The sequence below is a fragment of the Zosterops lateralis genome, assembly GCF_965231275.1.
Source record: "Zosterops lateralis genome assembly, chromosome: 11".
NCBI lineage: Eukaryota > Metazoa > Chordata > Aves > Passeriformes > Zosteropidae > Zosterops > Zosterops lateralis.
The window spans coordinates 9,208,158-9,225,554 of NC_139771.1; the positions used below are offsets into that span (position 1 = coordinate 9,208,158).

Here is a 17,397-nt window from a genome sequence, read left to right on the forward strand (position 1 = left end):
CCTTGAAGTGACTTATCTATATTTTTTCCTATGTATTAAATCAATCTTGACTGTATTAGACATTCAAATAAGAAAAGAAAATTCCCTGTTCTGGATGTTATTGTAACAAGTTGTCCTGAGAGAATAACAAAGTCAATCATCTTTTTTCAGATATTTAATTTTCACAACTGCAACATCACTTTTCTCATCCCCAGTACTCTCAATTCTTTCTCTCTGGCATCTTAGAATTGGATGTTTTGCAATGGAGATGTTATTTGTTCCAGAATTTCCTCTCTGCTCCAGCAACTGCCAAACACATAGTATTAATCCAGGCTGCTTCTCCTACCTGTTTTTTAGTCCACGACCTGAAAGCACCATTGAGAATCTTTGCTCCTTGAAGGAGATGAGCAGGAGGTTGTTGTCCAGCTTTATGCAAACCTAAGCAAAGAAAAAACCCAATGTCATTCAACCACTGACAGCTACAGCTGTTTACAGAAAGCATTTGATTTGAAAATTGTAACTGGGAAAGCTGAAGGCAACTCTTTGAGAGCTAGTCCCCACAAATGAATCCCTGCTACAACCTGATGGTAATAAGCAGCGCTTTTAGTGTTTTTACTGTGTCTCAAACCCAGCTGAGCCTTCCCAGCCCATGGTCCTGTGAGCCGTGGCTGCCGAAATTCAGGGTCACTGTCCTCAGCCCCCAAAGCTGAGCCACCAGGGCAGGCAGGGAAATGCAGATTTACCTTTGAATTTCTCTAGCAGATGCTTCCCCATGTACCAACACGCCGTTTCAAAGTTGGGGAACTGGGTCAGGCTGACGATTTTCAATCTCCTTTCTACTTCATATGCCCTGCAAGGCAAAGCCACAGCAACCTGAGCACGGCACGAGTGTGTCACACCAGTGTGTCACACAGGTGCCAGGGTCACTCTGCAGTAGGTCCCCTCTCTGTCCTGCTGCCACATAGGCTGGCCTCAGGCCAAAAGCAAACCATGACAGCACTGGTAAAATCCTGAGATACAGATGTGTGATGGTTTTATTGCATTGTTTGCCCAGAATCAGTAAAGAGCTGCTTGCACTGTCTTACACTGGGCACAGAGCCCAGCTGAGCAGGTGGGCACTGATCCAGCAGTGAGTGCCAGGTGCCAGGGTAAATCTCCAGTTCTGCCTTCAGGATGGGGCCACAACAATCCAGGTAGCTCAGGCAGCCTCCCCTGCACGACCAACAGGTGTAAGGACAGCTCAGGGTAACTCAGCACGAAGGCACAGGGTCAGAGGGGACAAGGGTGGGTGCACCAGCCAGAACTGCCCAAGGGCTGTGCCAGCATTACTGGACAGTGATCCATTATTACTGATTCCTTACAAAATGAGCCTCTACAGAACTTTAAAATCTAAAGATAGATTACCTCATCTGCATTTCCACGCTTAGACTGTGTAGAAAATGTCCTGCAAAGGCCAGGCAGTCTACTGGTGTTAGAGTTGCATAAATCCAACCTAAAAGAGAGAGAAGAGTCCTCAAGACAAGAACTCCAAGGTCATCAGCACAGACTTCTATCCCAAATGATGTCTACACTTCTTTGAGCATCCTGCTCCACAGGTACCCACACAGCCCAGCCCCAGAACCACACACAATTTGAACAGAGTCCCTCTGGTCCCTTCTTTTGCTACACAAATGCTCTAGTCCCCATTTTGCTACACAATGGCAGCTGCTGTCTTGTCTCCACAAGGACCTGCCACAGCCCCTCACATGCTTTATCACAGTGTCACAATCAGGTGTTTTCCGAACATGGATTTTCATACAAAAATCTACTTGTTACTGATTCTCTATAAATTGCTCAGTGTTTGTTCCACCATCTGTTCCACAGATGGTCATGAGAGAAACACCTACTTCCCTCTTCTTACACCCAAGGTAAAATTCAAGTGTGTAAACATTTGGTGCAAGAATCTACTCACACACAGGGACCTGTAGTTCCTGAGTGTCACAGGGGATCAATGTCTGTGACAAGGATTTGGGGGTGCCATGGTCAGAATGCAAATTCATTCAATGTAAATTGTCTGTTAGGTGGATACAGAAAGAGAACTCATGAGTTGCTACAACCCAGCGAGAACTTGAGTGGAACACTCTCCCTACTAGTTTAACTTTAAAAAGGCTGCTAAAATATTAATAGCCAGCAGTAAAAGTTCTGATTCGTTTTGTTTGTAAGCACATCAAATTAAACTTCTGCTGAGAATTAGACTCCATACTTTGTCAGAGAGAGCTGTCATATCTCAGCCCTCTGGAAGTTTGGATGTGCTGCTCCAAAGGATGAGGAAAGCCCTCCTCCCCCAGCTGCTCACCTGATGGGATGAAGAGGGTCTGGCCTTGTTTAACTGTGCATTTGTAACATTTATCTACTTGGTCTGCAAAAAACATCTCGCTGTGATTTGCTGCTGACTGCCAGCGTTCATACAGAGAAATATTTGCAGAGGCTGGTTTGATGAGATAAAAGATCTTTTCTCCCTGAATTAGAAATATAAAATTAGCAATGAGCAGCCAATCAAACCACACTGCACTGGCACACACACAGAGACACAAATATTTATCTAAATACACATGTAACATTGTGTATTTTGGCAGTATTTAAATAAAACCAATTAGTCAGCTTTGTACAGAAGAGCTGAAATAATTAAATCACAGCTGACCACATCTGCTCAGATTTGTGGGAGTGATGGTACAAAAGATTTGCAGTGCCAGGCTCCATCACAATGCAAAAACAGGATGTGGTATCTTTAAGGCCCAGGGTGATGTATGTGCAGAAGGCACTAAACAAATATTAAAATCCTAATAGAGAGAAAATACACAGAGGATTTCCATGCTCCAAGTGCTTCCTCACTCAGGAGAGCCTGGCACCTCTGGGAGTGCACTCACTGAGAGCAGCGAAAGCTCAGATACAACAGGACAATGATGAAAAACCCCAGAGCTGAATTTTGGAGAGAATTCTGTGATGGCCTTTTCGTATAAAATTGAGTTTGTCACTGGCTACCCCTTAAGCCTGGCCTCCTCACCTTCAGTACATGGTACCAGGCAGAAGCTCCCCCAGAGTCTATGTGGAAGTCGGTGTAGCTGTCCTTCACGCAGATCAGGCAGTACTTGGTCACTTTGGGTTTTGCCAGCAGAGCATCATCAGGCCAGTAATTCTCCACCCAGGACAGCTTCTTAACGATGTCAGGAGGCTCCACAAAGCTGGACATCCTTACGGGGACAGTGCAGAACACACAGGCAGCTTTTAGAACACAGCACAGGGACCCCCGTACAGCAAGAGGTGACTGTGACAAATACTTGCATGGCAAACTGGAGCAGCTCCTCCTGTGGCAGTGGAACTGCTCCTCATTCAGAAAATTAGGGAAAACTGTTTACAGACAGAGATTTAAGGGGTTTTAAGTGTGGTGACTTAAGAACAACCCTTTGCCTTCTTTCAGCAATACCATCTATGAGCAACTGCTGGTTGCAGTTTTCCAGCCCCTGCTACAAAGGCTCAAGTACCAACACTGCTGTGATCACTGTCACCTTCCCAGAACAGAAAGTGAGATGTGTGCACTTGGACAAAAATCCCCTGGTAAACCCTAAAAATCAAGCTTAATTTAATAATCCAGATAACAATAACATCAATGCTTATGGACAAATAACTCTTGATCTGATGCTGAAAATCAGCAATCTTATTTAGATTTACTAAATTATATTAAAAACTCAGAAGGAAGAAAAGGTCTATTTTGGATTGATAAAGTGAATATATCTTAAATATAAGATGTATATTATATAATTATAATATAAGATTTATATATCTATAATATATATTATAGAAATAATAACGATAACAATGATATTAATAATATTTATTATAGTATATGATATATATTTCTATAATTTATATGAATGAATCTATTTATGTACCTTAAGAACCTACTCTTACTGGATATGTATCTAAATTTATACAAATTATTATCTTCATTCACATTGAATATATGTTCCTATTTATTTGTATCATTCATGTATTATGTTTTTGCTAAATACATAACATATACTATAATCATAGCTAAGGCGATGCAGTGGAACGACAACCAGATATTAAGTGTTTCATCCTAGAATGTGCTAAATTTCAGATTCAAATAGTCCAAAATTTGCAGGAGGTGAAGCTTCACTGCTAGACACTCCACCACATCAGTAAGAGAATCTGCACTTCAAATCAATATTGAATGCTCTCACGTGTCATTTGTGCTCAGTGTCAAGCCCTAATGACAATAACTCCATTTCCATGGCAGGGAAGAGGGAGCTGTGCATTCAATTAAACTGTCACTGTCTATTCTAAGAAATAAAATATTTGCTATTAATGTCTCAATTAGCAGAGTATGAACGACAGCTCCAGCAGTCCTTCAGGAAAAAACGCATCCCATTATTTGGGGATAATGGCAGAAAGCTGAAAAAATCTCTGCTGAGATCCCGGTGGTCTCAAACATGCAGCAAGCAGAGCTGCCCTCAGCAGTGATGGGGGAGAGCCACCAAACCCCAGCTACAGAGATCAGGGGAATTCCTGGCAAAAAGAGCTTTTCCTTGGCCACCAGTCTTCTCTTCTCAGCCTTGGTGCTGAAGCAGAATCCCCAAAACAAGAAGTCTGTTTTTCTGCTGACACTCATCATCATCATCTGTAAAAGGGTCTTTTCCTTTTCCTAGTGTTTCCCTTCTGGAAGCATCAGCTACCTCAAAGGATTCAGGGCCTGTGGAAATAACCTGCCCAGCTTTTGGTGTTCAGGATTTCAGAGATGCCCCTGCCCATTGCTGGGAGAAAAGCAGTGCTCAGTTATGGAGCACAGCAACAGAGAGCACCAGGCAGTGTCTCAGCAGCAGCTAATCATGGAATCACAGGGGGTTTGGGCTGGAAGGGACTTCAGAGACCATCTCACTCCCATCCAGTCCTGCCCAGGGACACCTCCCACTGTCCCAGGCTGCTCCAAGCCCCAGTGTCCAACCTGGCCTTGGGCACTGCCAGGGATCCAGGGGCAGCCACAGCTGCTCTGGGCACCCTGTGCCAGGGCCTGCCCACCCTCACGGGGGGAATTCCATCCCAACATCTGCTCCCTCTGACCTGCACCACCACGCCCAGGGAAGGCAGCATCACCCTGAGCCTGAGCTGCTGTCACACAGGTCACAGCTCACCTGGCAAAGACACTGAGACCAGAACCAGGACACATGCTGGAGGATTACAGGATTATAACAAAGTTATTCTCCTCAAAGGACACCCAGAGGCATTTACCCTACACCTAAAATCAGAGCACCCAGAAGCTGCTAAGCAACTTTCCCTGAGGAGGAAAAGCACTGGGGAAGGCAGAGGCTGAACCCAGCCAGGTATCCCAGACACAGTGTGGGATTCAGTAATTTAAAATTACAATTTATATATAATTCTATGTAGGTAATATTAATATAATTCAAAAATAAACACATAGGGTAGTGTAGTATAGTGTACACCTATGTTATTATATAGAAATATGTTATGTACAAAACAACAAATTAAATACAAAGCATAAATCAAAATAAATCTCTGGTAATTACTGTGCAGCAGGCTGGACCCTTACCTGGTGTCAGAGAACTCTAGGTTTGTGACATTTAAGACCCTTTTCCTGTTTGTGCTGTAGTAGTAATCCACAAATTCCTTGAGCTTCATCTTGCAGTCTTTCTGCTTGGTGACATCAGTGACATCAACACTCCGCTCCGGCCCTGCACATGGATTCAGTGGAGAGGAGAGGTTGATGGACAGCCTGCCTCACCCCTTTTCTGTGCTTGGGGTGAGTTACCCGCCCAGAAACATCTCCATCTTCTGATTTTCAGCCCTTGGAACCTCCCTGTTGGTTATGTACGTACCCACACAGACACACATGCATGACAGACCTGTATATACATAAATACCCATCAAATGCTGCTTTTGTAGTCATGTCCTGGGAAAACCATTCCCTGAAAGTGCTTTGGCTGTTACAGCTGCAGAGCTGTGGGGAGCAGTGCAGGCTGGCTAAGCCTCACTGCCAAGCTGCCACATAAAACAAGAGTGCCTTAATTGCTAAACTACAAGCTCCCACTGCATAACAAACACTGAGACCAGCACAGCTCACGGCACAGGCAATATTTTACAACACATTGTACAATTTTCCACACAACCAATTATTCCTATGAAGCCAATGCCAGGCCCTGATGAGGATAATTCCATTCCGAGCAGGGCAGTGCCAGCACCCACCAACATAGTTCTCCACGTCGCTGACGTAGAAGGTGGGGGCAGGCACAGCCAGGCCCAACCCGTCCTTCTTGGGCACCAGGATGGGCTCAGCAAAGCCCTTCTCCTCCAAATACTCTGCTGTCAGCTGGCTGCCTGGCACCTTCACCACAATGTCTTCAGCACTGCAAAGCAAACACAGATTCATGGTGAGGGGCTCTGCTCGGTTTGGGATGTTCTGTGTTTGTGAAGCAGACACAGATTCATGGTGAGGGGCTCTGTGCTGGGTTTAGGATGTCCTGGTTTCACTGCTGAAAGGAAGACGCTGGGAAAAAGCAATTACAGGTAAATCAGGTACATGAGCAAAACCCCCATTTATTGCGAAGCACAAGGGGCACAATAAAATAATACAACATTAATCTCCCCAGCCTCATGCTCCAACTACTGGGAAGTCCTAAAAAACCAGCTGATAGTAAAAGACCATTTTCCTCAGCTATAGGATCAGCTGAGCTACCAGTGATCAATGTTAAAGGAATTAATGTTAAATGTTTCACTCTAAAGAAGGTGAGATTAAAAACATTACCCAATCTCAAATACACGGCCCTAGAAATGCTTTGCAAATCATTTTAAAGCAGTCAAATAATGTGCTCAGGAAATATTCTGCAGATGATTTTGAGGTGGCAGGGACATTCCACTGTCCCAGGCTGCTCCAAGCCCCAAGGTCCAGCCTGGCTTGGGACACTCCCAGGGATCCAGGGGCAGCCACAGCTTCTCTGGGCACCCTGTGCCAGGGCCTGCCCACCCTCAGAGGGAATAATCAATTTAATTGTTATCACTGCTACTCTTGCTACCTCAGCACTATTTTGGTATTTAAACATTTTAGAACAGAATGATATTAATTCTATTTTTGTCCCTTTTGCTCTCTTCAGTGTTTTTCTTTTGACCTGAGGCCCTCCCAAGTCCTCACTGGGGTTGTCATTCCCTCCCAGTGATGCTCCTGGCCTGAGGCCCCTGTACCTTCCCTGGGCTGGCACCTGCTCTGTCACATCTGCACATCCCATTCTTTTGCTTTGGGGGAGAAAATGCCTCCACAAGACTTTGTGTCTGAGCTCCAGATCTTGCAGGCATTTCTTTGTGCTACGGATCCCCCTGGCTCAGGAGATTTCATTTGGCAGCAGGATTTTCTTACATTAATGAGTAACAAAGAGAAAAAATGGGGGGCTGTATTATTTATAACAACACTGGAGTGACTCAGAGATACTGTGTGTGTGACTGCAGTCTCAGAGGCCACTCGAGGTTACTGAAATCAGGCTGCCTGGGCCATAAATCTTTTTTAAAATGAGCAGTGCAACCTGTCAAATTACAAATTGGAAAAAAAAAAAAAAAAAAAAAAAAAAAGATAAACAGCAAAGATAAAAAACCTTACAGGCCCCAATGGAAATAGTCAGGCAAGTAAAAATACTGGATCCTGAGCTCAGCAAAACACTTCTGTAAAAGCTGCAAAACACTTTCCGGAATTATTTTCAGTTTTTTTCTTTAAGCAGCCTAAGACTAGTATCTTAAATTAAATGTGAAATTAAATTCTCCACAAAAAGGAAGAAGTTCTGCATTTACTTTGCCAGTCTCCAAGGATTCTTCTAAAATAATTAGTTATTAATAATTAAGGATTTATTTGGCTACAGCCTACATTAAAGAGCCAAAAGAAAATGATCACTCTGGCAAATGGCTGTGGAGCAGCCTAATAACATGTGGGACATGTCACCTAACAATTAGCACCATTCATTACCCAATGAGAGAGCCTTTGTCACCCAGCCACTGAGAAAGTCATTGTTCTGCCCAGGACAGGGAGACTTCAACGAAGTCATTAGGATTTGGAGAACTGGAGAATTCTATGCAATAAGTGGGTTAGTTCCTTATGTAAGTGGATGTTCTAGGGTCCAAACCTAGTGCACCCCGGTGCAGCCGGAGAGGAGAAGGCTCTGGCGAGATCTCAGAGCCACTTTCAGAGCCTAAAGGGGGCCTACAAAAAGCAGCAAGAGTGAGTTTCTGCAGAGGTAGTGACAGGACAAGAGAGAAGAGTTCAAAACTAGGAGAGATTTAGATTGGATGTTGGGCAGGAATTGTTCCCTGGCAGGGTGGGCAGGCCCTGGCACAGGGTGCCCACAGCAGCTGTGGCTGCCCCTGGATCCCTGGCAGTGTCCAAGGCCAGGCTGGACAGGGCTTGGAGCAGCCTGGGACAGTGGGAGGTGTCCCTGCCATGGCAGGGGTGGCACTGGGTGGGCTGTAAGGTCCTTTCCCACCCAAACCTTTCCATGATTCCATGATCCTTGCCTTCCCAAATCCCAGCACCCATGGAGATCCACAGGCACTGGGCTCAGCTGAGAGGAGATGTGAATGCAGCTGCACAAAGGTGGAAAAGGGGAGATGTTGAGAGAGATGGGACAGGAAGGGCTTGTCTGGATATGATTGCCTGGTAAGAAATACTGGAGATGTAAAACCTGTGAGTGAAATAGAAACGAAGGCCAGCTTTGAGATGTGATCATGGCAGGCAGGAAGACGGGGATGAGCTGGAGATGGGTTGAAGGACAGAAAACAAAGGACCCAAGAATGCAGCCCCTCTCCACCCTGCCAAGGCATCAGGGAAAAAGCAGATAAGAAAGGTAGTCTTTAGAGTTTAGAATATAGCATGATGTGGTGATATAGCAGTTCTCATAGGCTGCATGCAAAGTTTGTAAGTTTTGTATCTTGGGCCGGTTGGTCACTGTAAATTAGAATATTCAACACAAAAGGAGATAAAATGTATTGTAATAAGGTGCTCATTCTCTTCTACCTCTTACTCTTAGCTCCTCTTCTACCTCCCTCGCTCTTACCGCTCCCTCTCTTTTCTACCTCTTGCTCTTCTACCTCTTCCACCTCTCTTACTCTTACTGCTCTGACCCCTGTATTCTTCTTACCCCTCTTAACTTTTTTACCTCCCTCACCTCATACCTTCTCTCTCTCTCCCTCTCTCTCTGGGGCTTTGCTTCAGCCGAGGCTGGTGGCTGAAGGCAAAGCCCTCTTTACCCACGACCCTTGTAATAAAACCCCGTGTTTCTAGAATATCTCAGGTCTGCAGAGTTCCTTGTCCCTGCCGTCCTCGGATGCCCCTACAGGGAGAACCTGGGACATCTGCAATGGCACAGCACTGATTTAATCATCAATACTCTCTGCCATGCTCCCAGCACAGACTATTCCCAACCTCACAGGAGCCCAGCCCTGCACCCACCCACACCAAAACCCACCTGGGGAATGTCCGACTCCGAAGCTCCTTTATGAACACTTGGCTCCCGTTCTGGACAGGCTTCACCTCAGTTGTCTGGCCCGTGTCATGCTTATGCCAATTTCTTTTCTTTTTCACTGAAATGGAATTAATTGGACAGTCATGTGAAGTTGAAGATAATTCTTAAGACATTGGCAGAAAGGGCGAATCTTCATTTAATTTCTCACACGAGCAGAGCGGAGGGAACCCCACCACGCTGCCCTGCAGATTTTAATATTGCTCTCAATGCCCCATTAGACAATTGTGGTGCAGCTGAAGATCCATTACAGAGCAAGCAGTGAGCATTTGGAAGCAGAGGGCAGCAGTTGGGTAATTGCTGAGCTGCAGTGTCTGCAGCCTCACACAAACACTGGCTTTGGGCACCCTGGGCTCTCACACTGCCCCTCATCCTTGCCAGAAAGTCCCTTGGGCAGCCTGCAGGATGGATCTGTGGCAGTGCATTCGTCAGGAACCACCTCAGAATAAAGCTCTGGCCACTAGTGCTGATTTGACACAAGTTTGATGGGATTTTAGTGTGCCCTGCACACAGCATGGACAGGAAAAGGGGGAAAAGGGGGAAAAGGGGGAAAAGGGAGAAAAGGGGAAAAGGGGGAAAAGGGGGAAAAGGGGGAAAGGGGGAAAAGGAGAAAAGGGTTAGTTACCAGAGGGGCAGAGAAGAGAATTTATTATGGCTCAGACCTGCAGGCCCCTTGTGTGCTCCCAATGAAGGATGGACACTCAGGACAGTCCATCAGGGACACAGGGCCAGCAGGAATGAGCACGTGAGCAGTCAGGTTTCAGTGTACTTTTGCCCAGCCTCTGACAGCTGGATAACACAAAGCAAGAAAAACTGGTCCTGCTTTTCCCCTGAGTCAGCACTATCTCCTTCAACTGTTTCAGCTTCCACAGCGTGGCCAGAGAAACTCACTTTGATAGGAAACTGGGTTTTCCCACATTTGCATAATTTAAAGCTTCTGTTAATAGGATTTTCATATGTCACATACTTTCATTCTCCACTCTCGTTTTACATCATGAAACTCAGTATTTCAGCCAAGTCCAGACCTCTTCTCAAAACAGCGAGGGAAGGGAGCAGATCCCTCACGGATGGCACCCACTGCCCACCCTGCACATACACAGATCCACACACTTTTCGATTCAGAAAGGATTCTGGAGGCTAGAGATACAACACATGAGACCTCAAAAGTGCAGGTTTTGCTTTCCCGACCACAGCTCTGGAATAACTCAAGGAAAGACATCTCCCAGTCAGTCCAGCCCAGGTTTTGCACAAAGCATGTTGGGTTTATTAGTTCCATGCAGGCTCCAGCCTAGCTGGAGATATTCATTAAAGCTGCTAGTTCTTTATCTTAATGACTCTCAGGCTTAGTGTATTAATTCAATGTTCCTGGTAACAAAGGAAACAAGCCTGCCTTGAATGCCAAACCTTCCTCCTCCCCCTCTCGGCTCATGGACTCCACACCACGAGTGTGCTGATTGCTCCTGCACTCCCAGTGCAAGTCCCAGGGACAGAGGTGTCACTGGCCACAGGAAAATCAAACACCTCATCCTCTAAGCACATTCCTTTATTACACTCCAGGTAGCACGGGGCATGGGGAAAGGACAGAGCAGGGCTGGACTGTCAGATCCGTGCTAGACTGACAGATCCACTGCAGCTCTCCCAAAACTTCCGTGGAGAGATTTGCCTCGGCACCAGGGGGGGTCACTGCACCGTGGCAGTCTGCGGCCAGTCTGCCAGGAACCTCCCCAGACACCTCTCCCATCCAGCTCTGCTATGAACCTCCCCAGACACCCCTCCCCATCCTCCTTTCCCTTGAATCTCCCCATCCAGCTCTCCCAGGAACTCTGCCCACCCAGCTCTCCCACCCAGCCCTCCTGCAGAGGCAGCCTACACCCCTTGCCCCAGAGCATTCCCCAGGAGGGGACTGTCTCCTGGACAGCAGCTGGAGTCCATCACACTGCATCAAACACTCAACCCTTGGCCATTTCCAGCCACGCTTTCTGTATTTTATCTTTGCCATGAATACCACAGTCAGGACCAAAGGCTCATTCCCATGTACAACAGATCCCAGCTTTGGCCAGAAAAGCTACTTCTTGGTAATTTATCACAGATTTCTTTCTCTGCAGATCTTTCTGATCCAAATTTAATCTCTGGGAAGTCCAACACTGGAAAAAAGGAATACATTTTAACAAAAAACTGTAACTCAAAATGAGTAATTGACAGGTATATATGTATATTATTTCAAACCTATTTGTGTAGAAGGGATCATCAGCTTGAATACTCAGGAAGAATGAAAGGCTGGTCAAGCATGGGCCGGGGCTGCCCAGGGAAGGGGTGGAGTCCCCATCCCTGGAAGTGTTCATGGAACACCTAGAATGGCACACAGTGCTCTGGTCTGGACAAGCTGATGATCAGTCACAGGTCGGACTCAGTGATCATGGAGTCTTTTCCAACCTAAATGATCATTTGAAGTGGAAGGGAATTTACAGCCCAGCCTGTTCCAGCCATGACCAGGGTGCTTCCCTGGGGTAGGGATACCCTGCAGCACCCTGTGGGCTCTCCACTGATCAGCACTAAAGGCTGTATGGACTCAAAGCCAGCCACAGCCTTTGGCTCTCTGGCAGCTCTGTAACTCCACTGATTCAAAGGGATTGCTCCTGATTTTCACTGCCCCAAATGAGGCAGCAATCAAACCCAGCATTTCAGACTGTGTTATGAAAATGAGCCAAGCCTGCCCAAACGAAGCCCTTACATTTCATTGAAATGATGTCAGAAAATGTTGGATGAATATGGATGATTTTTCCCAACGAGAAGTCCCTACACATTTCATTAAACAGGAATGGCTTAAAATGCCATGTGACAGGAAGCAATCTTCTGAGAGCAGCCACTCACCACAGTGGTAATGTGGAAAAATGTAAGGAGAGGAAAATGATATTTAAATTTGACATCTGGAAAACATATCTGGTAGAAGGCAGCTCCAGAAATACACGTATATTTTTAAATCCAGACAAGTTGCATAACAGACAATTGGTGTCTGTGTTTCCCTTTGCTAATCTCACAATAATTAAATCCTACCAGTGAACTACTGGCACTGGAACAACTCCTACTCCTTTATTACAGAGCTGATAGTGCAGGATAACGGGTCTGAACAGATTCTGGAGCAGAGAAGGAGCAAAGGAAGCGCCCAAGCCCTGCAGCAGGACATCCTCCATGCAAATCCCAGCAGATGGAATTCACCAGCCAAGCCTCTCCCTCCTTCACTTCATCCAGCTTTTAACTCCCTGGCCTGGTGTGCCCTGCAAGGATGGGCTGCAGCAGAACAATCTCCTTTTTCCACTGGATCCACAATTCTACACATTAGTAGGGAAAACCACTATGCAGCTTGTGACTTTGTCACCAAAACTCAAGGTGAGGATAGCAAAATTTATGTTTAAATAAAATTTTTGCACGTCCCTTCTGTGATGATTTGTGTTGCATGTGATTAAACTGCCTGTGCTGTATTCAGAAGGAGAAAAGGAAGTGTCCTTGCTGTCCTGCAGAGTGGCTCTTGGTCTGTATTCCCACCGTGCTGCAGCCCCAGAGGGAAGAGGGTCCAGTGATACCTTCTGAGACCCCACGTGCAGAGCTGCCCCAGGTCTGTGGGCTGCAAGGAGTGATCCAAGAAGGACCTGGAGCTGTTGGAGTGATCCAGAGGAGCCCATGGAGCTGCTTCAGGGCTGGAGCTTGTCTGGAGCCAGGCTGGGAGAGATGGGGGTGCTCACCTGGAGAGGAGAAGCTCCAGGGAGAGCTCAGAGCCCCTGGCAGGGCCTAAAGGGGCTCCAGGAGAGCTGGAGAGGGACTGGGGACAAGGGATGGAGGGACAGGACACAGGGAATGGCTTCCCACTGCCAGAGGGCAGGGCTGGATGGGATATTGGGCAGAAATTCTCCCTGGGAGGGTGGGCAGGCCCTGGCACAGGGTGCCCAGAGCAGCTGTGACTGCCCCTGGATCCCTGGCAGTGCCCAAGGCCAGGTTGGACATTGGGGCTTGGAGCAGCCTGGGACAGTGGGAGGTGTCCCTGCCATGGCAGGGGTGGGGCTGTGCTCCAGCAGCACTCTGCTGGGCTGCTTGCTCTGGGACACATCAGTGGATTTTTATTTGGATGAAAATAACTGGACAGACAGAAATATTTTAAAAAGCACCAGAATGTTGTTGTCAATTCAGCTCCCCTCATCATAACTGGTATATTAAACTTGCAATCTTTTTATCAAAAATGTCTTGAATTCTAGGATGATGCACCCCAGTTTTTATAGAATTGATATTCAATTTCTGATTGTAGGCTTTGGCTGCTTCTGTCTGGGCTTTTCCCCTTGCACTGAAAAGTAGGTGCCTTCCATCATTTACAATTTTAAAAAAAGTGAAAGAAATCAAAGTGTCAGACCCATCTGAGTGTTATGCACTGACACTCTCAGAGGCTGGAGATCCTGTGCTGCTGCTGCTGGTTCCCTCTCAGGTCAGGAACAGCCTGGGAGTGTCTGCAGTCACCTCCCTCCAATCCCAAACCATTCCCTTCCAAATGATCTGTGGTTATTTGTGTAACTAGGAAAACAAAACTCTAGAAAGGCTGATCCTTTCAGACCAGAACATTTTGTAGGGACATATTGACTTTGTTAAGTCTTTCAGAACCAGCCCCCAATGGAGATTTTGCCAAGTTCTCAGTTGGATCCTCTGGGAGACAGGAACAGCTGCAGCTTTCCAGTTCACATTTGATTTTTAAAAAATCACAGTGGAAACACAATTCTATTTTTTGCCCACAAAACAAACACTTCAGACTCCACCCCATTCCCACTAGAAATTTTTTAAACTTTAACAATTAAAGCAATATGGAAATAATTGCTTGGGTTAAAAATTCTGAATTTTAACGCAACAGGAGTCACTTTGCAGTCATCCCTTATTTCACACTAAATAAAAGGTCATCAGGATTCCCTCAGCCCCGGCAGATGAGTGCAGTGCTCTTCCTCTGCAGGATGCCCTGAGGTTGCAGAGCAGCAGGATCCTCCCTAGCACTGTTGCTTATTTATAACTGGTTTTCAAGTGAAGCATTTCATCTTTCACAGGGATTGGTTTCTTTTTTTTTTTTTTTTTTTTTTTCTCCATTGTATAATAGAAAGAATTTGTGAATTAATCTGACCAAAGCAAACACATCCCACTATTCCTTCCCAGACAAAACTCCCACTGAGATCAACTGTCACTTTTGCTCAGGAGAACCTTTTTCCTGTGAAAGAACTGCAAGAACTGGCACCCTCAGTGTATCCTACAATTTTGACTGACACTGAAATTGCTGCAATTCTATATCCAGGCCAAGCACAACAAACTGTTTCTTACTCTTCTCCTCTGCAGCCAGAAAACACCATGTAGGTTCCAAAACTCCCTCTACCAGCACTTAGCTGCCTCCACTGGGTTTTTTTAGCCCTCATTACTGGGTGTGGACAGGATTCATGCAAGGTAGGACACTGTTTTTTGCGGGGCCAGGGACAGCGGGGCCAGGGACAGCAGGTCCAGGTAAGTGCCTGCATGAGCTCCCATACGTGCCTGAGGCTGCAGCCAGAGCTCTGTGATCCAACCACAGCTTCCTCCCACCAACGTCTTTCTTCACCTTCTGCTTTGAATTCCAATACTTATGGCACACGATACCGGGACGTGCCTTTTGCAATAGCCAAAATGAAAATTCCTGTTGTTCAGACACCCCATCCTGGCTGCACAGGGCTACTTACAGGTGGACTTCCCGTGGGTTTTCTCACAGTTTGGACAATGGTAGATGTCAATATCTGGTGCCTCTTCTTCTTCCACGCCAACACAGCTGGAACACAAGAAGGTAGATCTGCCATTAGCCTGAGCATCCCCAAGCACAGCCTCAATACTGACAGCCCCATGTTTGCTGTACAGCCCAAACCAGTTCTGGGACCTGTGCCCTGCACAGACCAGGGTTTTGTAGTACATTCCTGGGGGCTGGCCCCAAAAGCTGCCAGGCAGAAGCCCACCCAGTAGCCACTATGGAATTCCATGAAAAAGTGGCAGAGAGTCCCACAGAATGTTGGGATTTTTTTTTTTTTTCCAAAGAGACTATTTTGCACCTATACAGAGTTCTCCCAGCACCATCCCACGTAAACCTGATTAACAAAACACATCTCCACAAAACAGGTGTGGGCAGCTGTGAAGTAGCAGAGGGATCTTGGCAAGGGATGCCAGGAGAACAACTCACACAGCTCCCACCTCTGCAGCACTGCAGGAAGATGAGGAGGCGAAGCAGACGCCCAGCTCAGCACTGATGGCTGTGCCAGGATGCCATCGGGTGGGTTTAGATGGGACACAGCAGCAGTCCTGGGCACATCCAGGGACAATCCTGTGGGAGCACAGCCCTGGGGAGGAGCCAGACACTCAGCAAAGCACTGGAGTACCCAAGATAAGCAGCTGCTGCACAGCCCCAGTGCCAGCAGCCAGCCAAGGAACTCAGGCCCAGCACAGCTCTGTCCTGCCCAGGGAGGAAGGGCAAAGGGGACCCTGCTCCTGCTGCCCAGGCTGCAGGGCACCACACAGAGAAAAGGTGCAGTGGGATCCATCCCTGGTGGCTTTGGCTCTGCAGGACATCAGAGTGCCCAAAAGTTAGTTCAGCTGTGGGAGAAATTCCTGCAGGGTGGGCACAGCAGCAGCACCTGGGGCTGGTGCAGAGGCAGGAAGGCCATGACTTGGGTGCTGCTAAAGGAGGGAAAACACCAGCCCTGTGCCCACCCCTCCCTGAGGAGTTCAGGGTGCCCCTGGCAGGGTGTGCAGGTGTTCCAGAGCCAACACGAGCACACCTGGGGCAGGGGAGCAGCTGTTCAGTGCACCGTGAGCCCCCTGAGGTGGTTTTGAAGCCCCTGCTGACCCCGAGGCACAGGGTGATGCATGCCACCATCACAAACCACAGACACCTGCTGCTGGAGAACGGCAGCAACAAAGCCCAGGCTGCTGCCACGCTGGGAAAGGCCAAACTAGCTGAGACACAGAAACACATCCTTTTTATTACCATTGTAAATGTTGTGTCAAAATAAGATCCCGCCAGAAACCTCAGTGAGTTGGTTGCAGCTGTCAATGTGGGAGCCAGCTCCCTTCAAAACAAAGAGCTTAGGGTGAGAGAAGCTCTGCAACCAAAGCCAGAGACACTCTCATCTCTGTGAACCCAGACTGGGAACAGAAATCATTGCTTTGGAATTGTGTCAAAGCAACTGTAGATTTGGTTGATTTTTTTTTTCATTAAACAGTTACTTGAAAAAATACAAAATTATTGTGTGTCCCTGGGAAGCCAGCACTGAAAAGTGCAGTTTGCTGACAGGAAAAATCACCATCACAACAATTCAATCCTCAGAATCCTGTACATATAGAGAAAAAAAAATAATATTGGTAGAAAATACCAGAAAAATTAGTAGAAAATTACCAGATTAATCAGGAGAAAATTTAAACAAACCCTGGTAGATTACACCCAGTGTAAGAGAACGTAGAGGATTCCTCTACCCACAAAGCTGTGTCAGCTGTTTATGCCACTGGATTCAACTGGCTAAGCTCAGTAAAGGTATGGATTAGGCTCTCCACAAGAGCTTGAAAAGTCTATATTTAGCTAAAGTAAGGAGATGAGACTCTTGGCACGGGATGGGAGGAGGTTTGAGCAGCTGTGGGCTGGGCTGTGGCTGCAGCCTGGTGGGAGCCATTGTTCTGAGAGAGTCAAACATCTGAGAGAACAAGGAGGAGAAGTAAAAATAACTGACCTCAAACTCCAGCAGGCCCTACAAGACACAGTCAACTTTTCCAACTGCAGCACAGCTTTGAATAAGGCTTGGCCACTCACAGCTGCTCA

General features: G+C 46.8%; 1 protein-coding gene across 3 annotated transcripts in view; it reads right to left on the minus strand.

Moving 5' to 3' along the window:
- Positions 1 to 17,397, minus strand: part of PHF2 (PHD finger protein 2) — a 51,939-nt gene that overhangs the window by 14,808 nt on the left and 19,734 nt on the right. For all 3 annotated transcript variants that reach the window (XM_083869724.1, XM_083869722.1, XM_083869723.1), the window contains exons 2-10: positions 15,281 to 15,366; positions 9,495 to 9,609; positions 6,238 to 6,398; positions 5,585 to 5,726; positions 3,023 to 3,209; positions 2,315 to 2,477; positions 1,384 to 1,471; positions 723 to 829; positions 326 to 417 (exon numbers count right to left, since the gene is read on the minus strand). In XM_083869724.1, the coding sequence (XP_083725850.1) occupies positions 326 to 417; positions 723 to 829; positions 1,384 to 1,471; positions 2,315 to 2,477; positions 3,023 to 3,209; positions 5,585 to 5,726; positions 6,238 to 6,398; positions 9,495 to 9,609; positions 15,281 to 15,366 (1,141 nt within the window). The remainder of the gene's footprint in view (positions 1 to 325; positions 418 to 722; positions 830 to 1,383; positions 1,472 to 2,314; positions 2,478 to 3,022; positions 3,210 to 5,584; positions 5,727 to 6,237; positions 6,399 to 9,494; positions 9,610 to 15,280; positions 15,367 to 17,397) is intronic.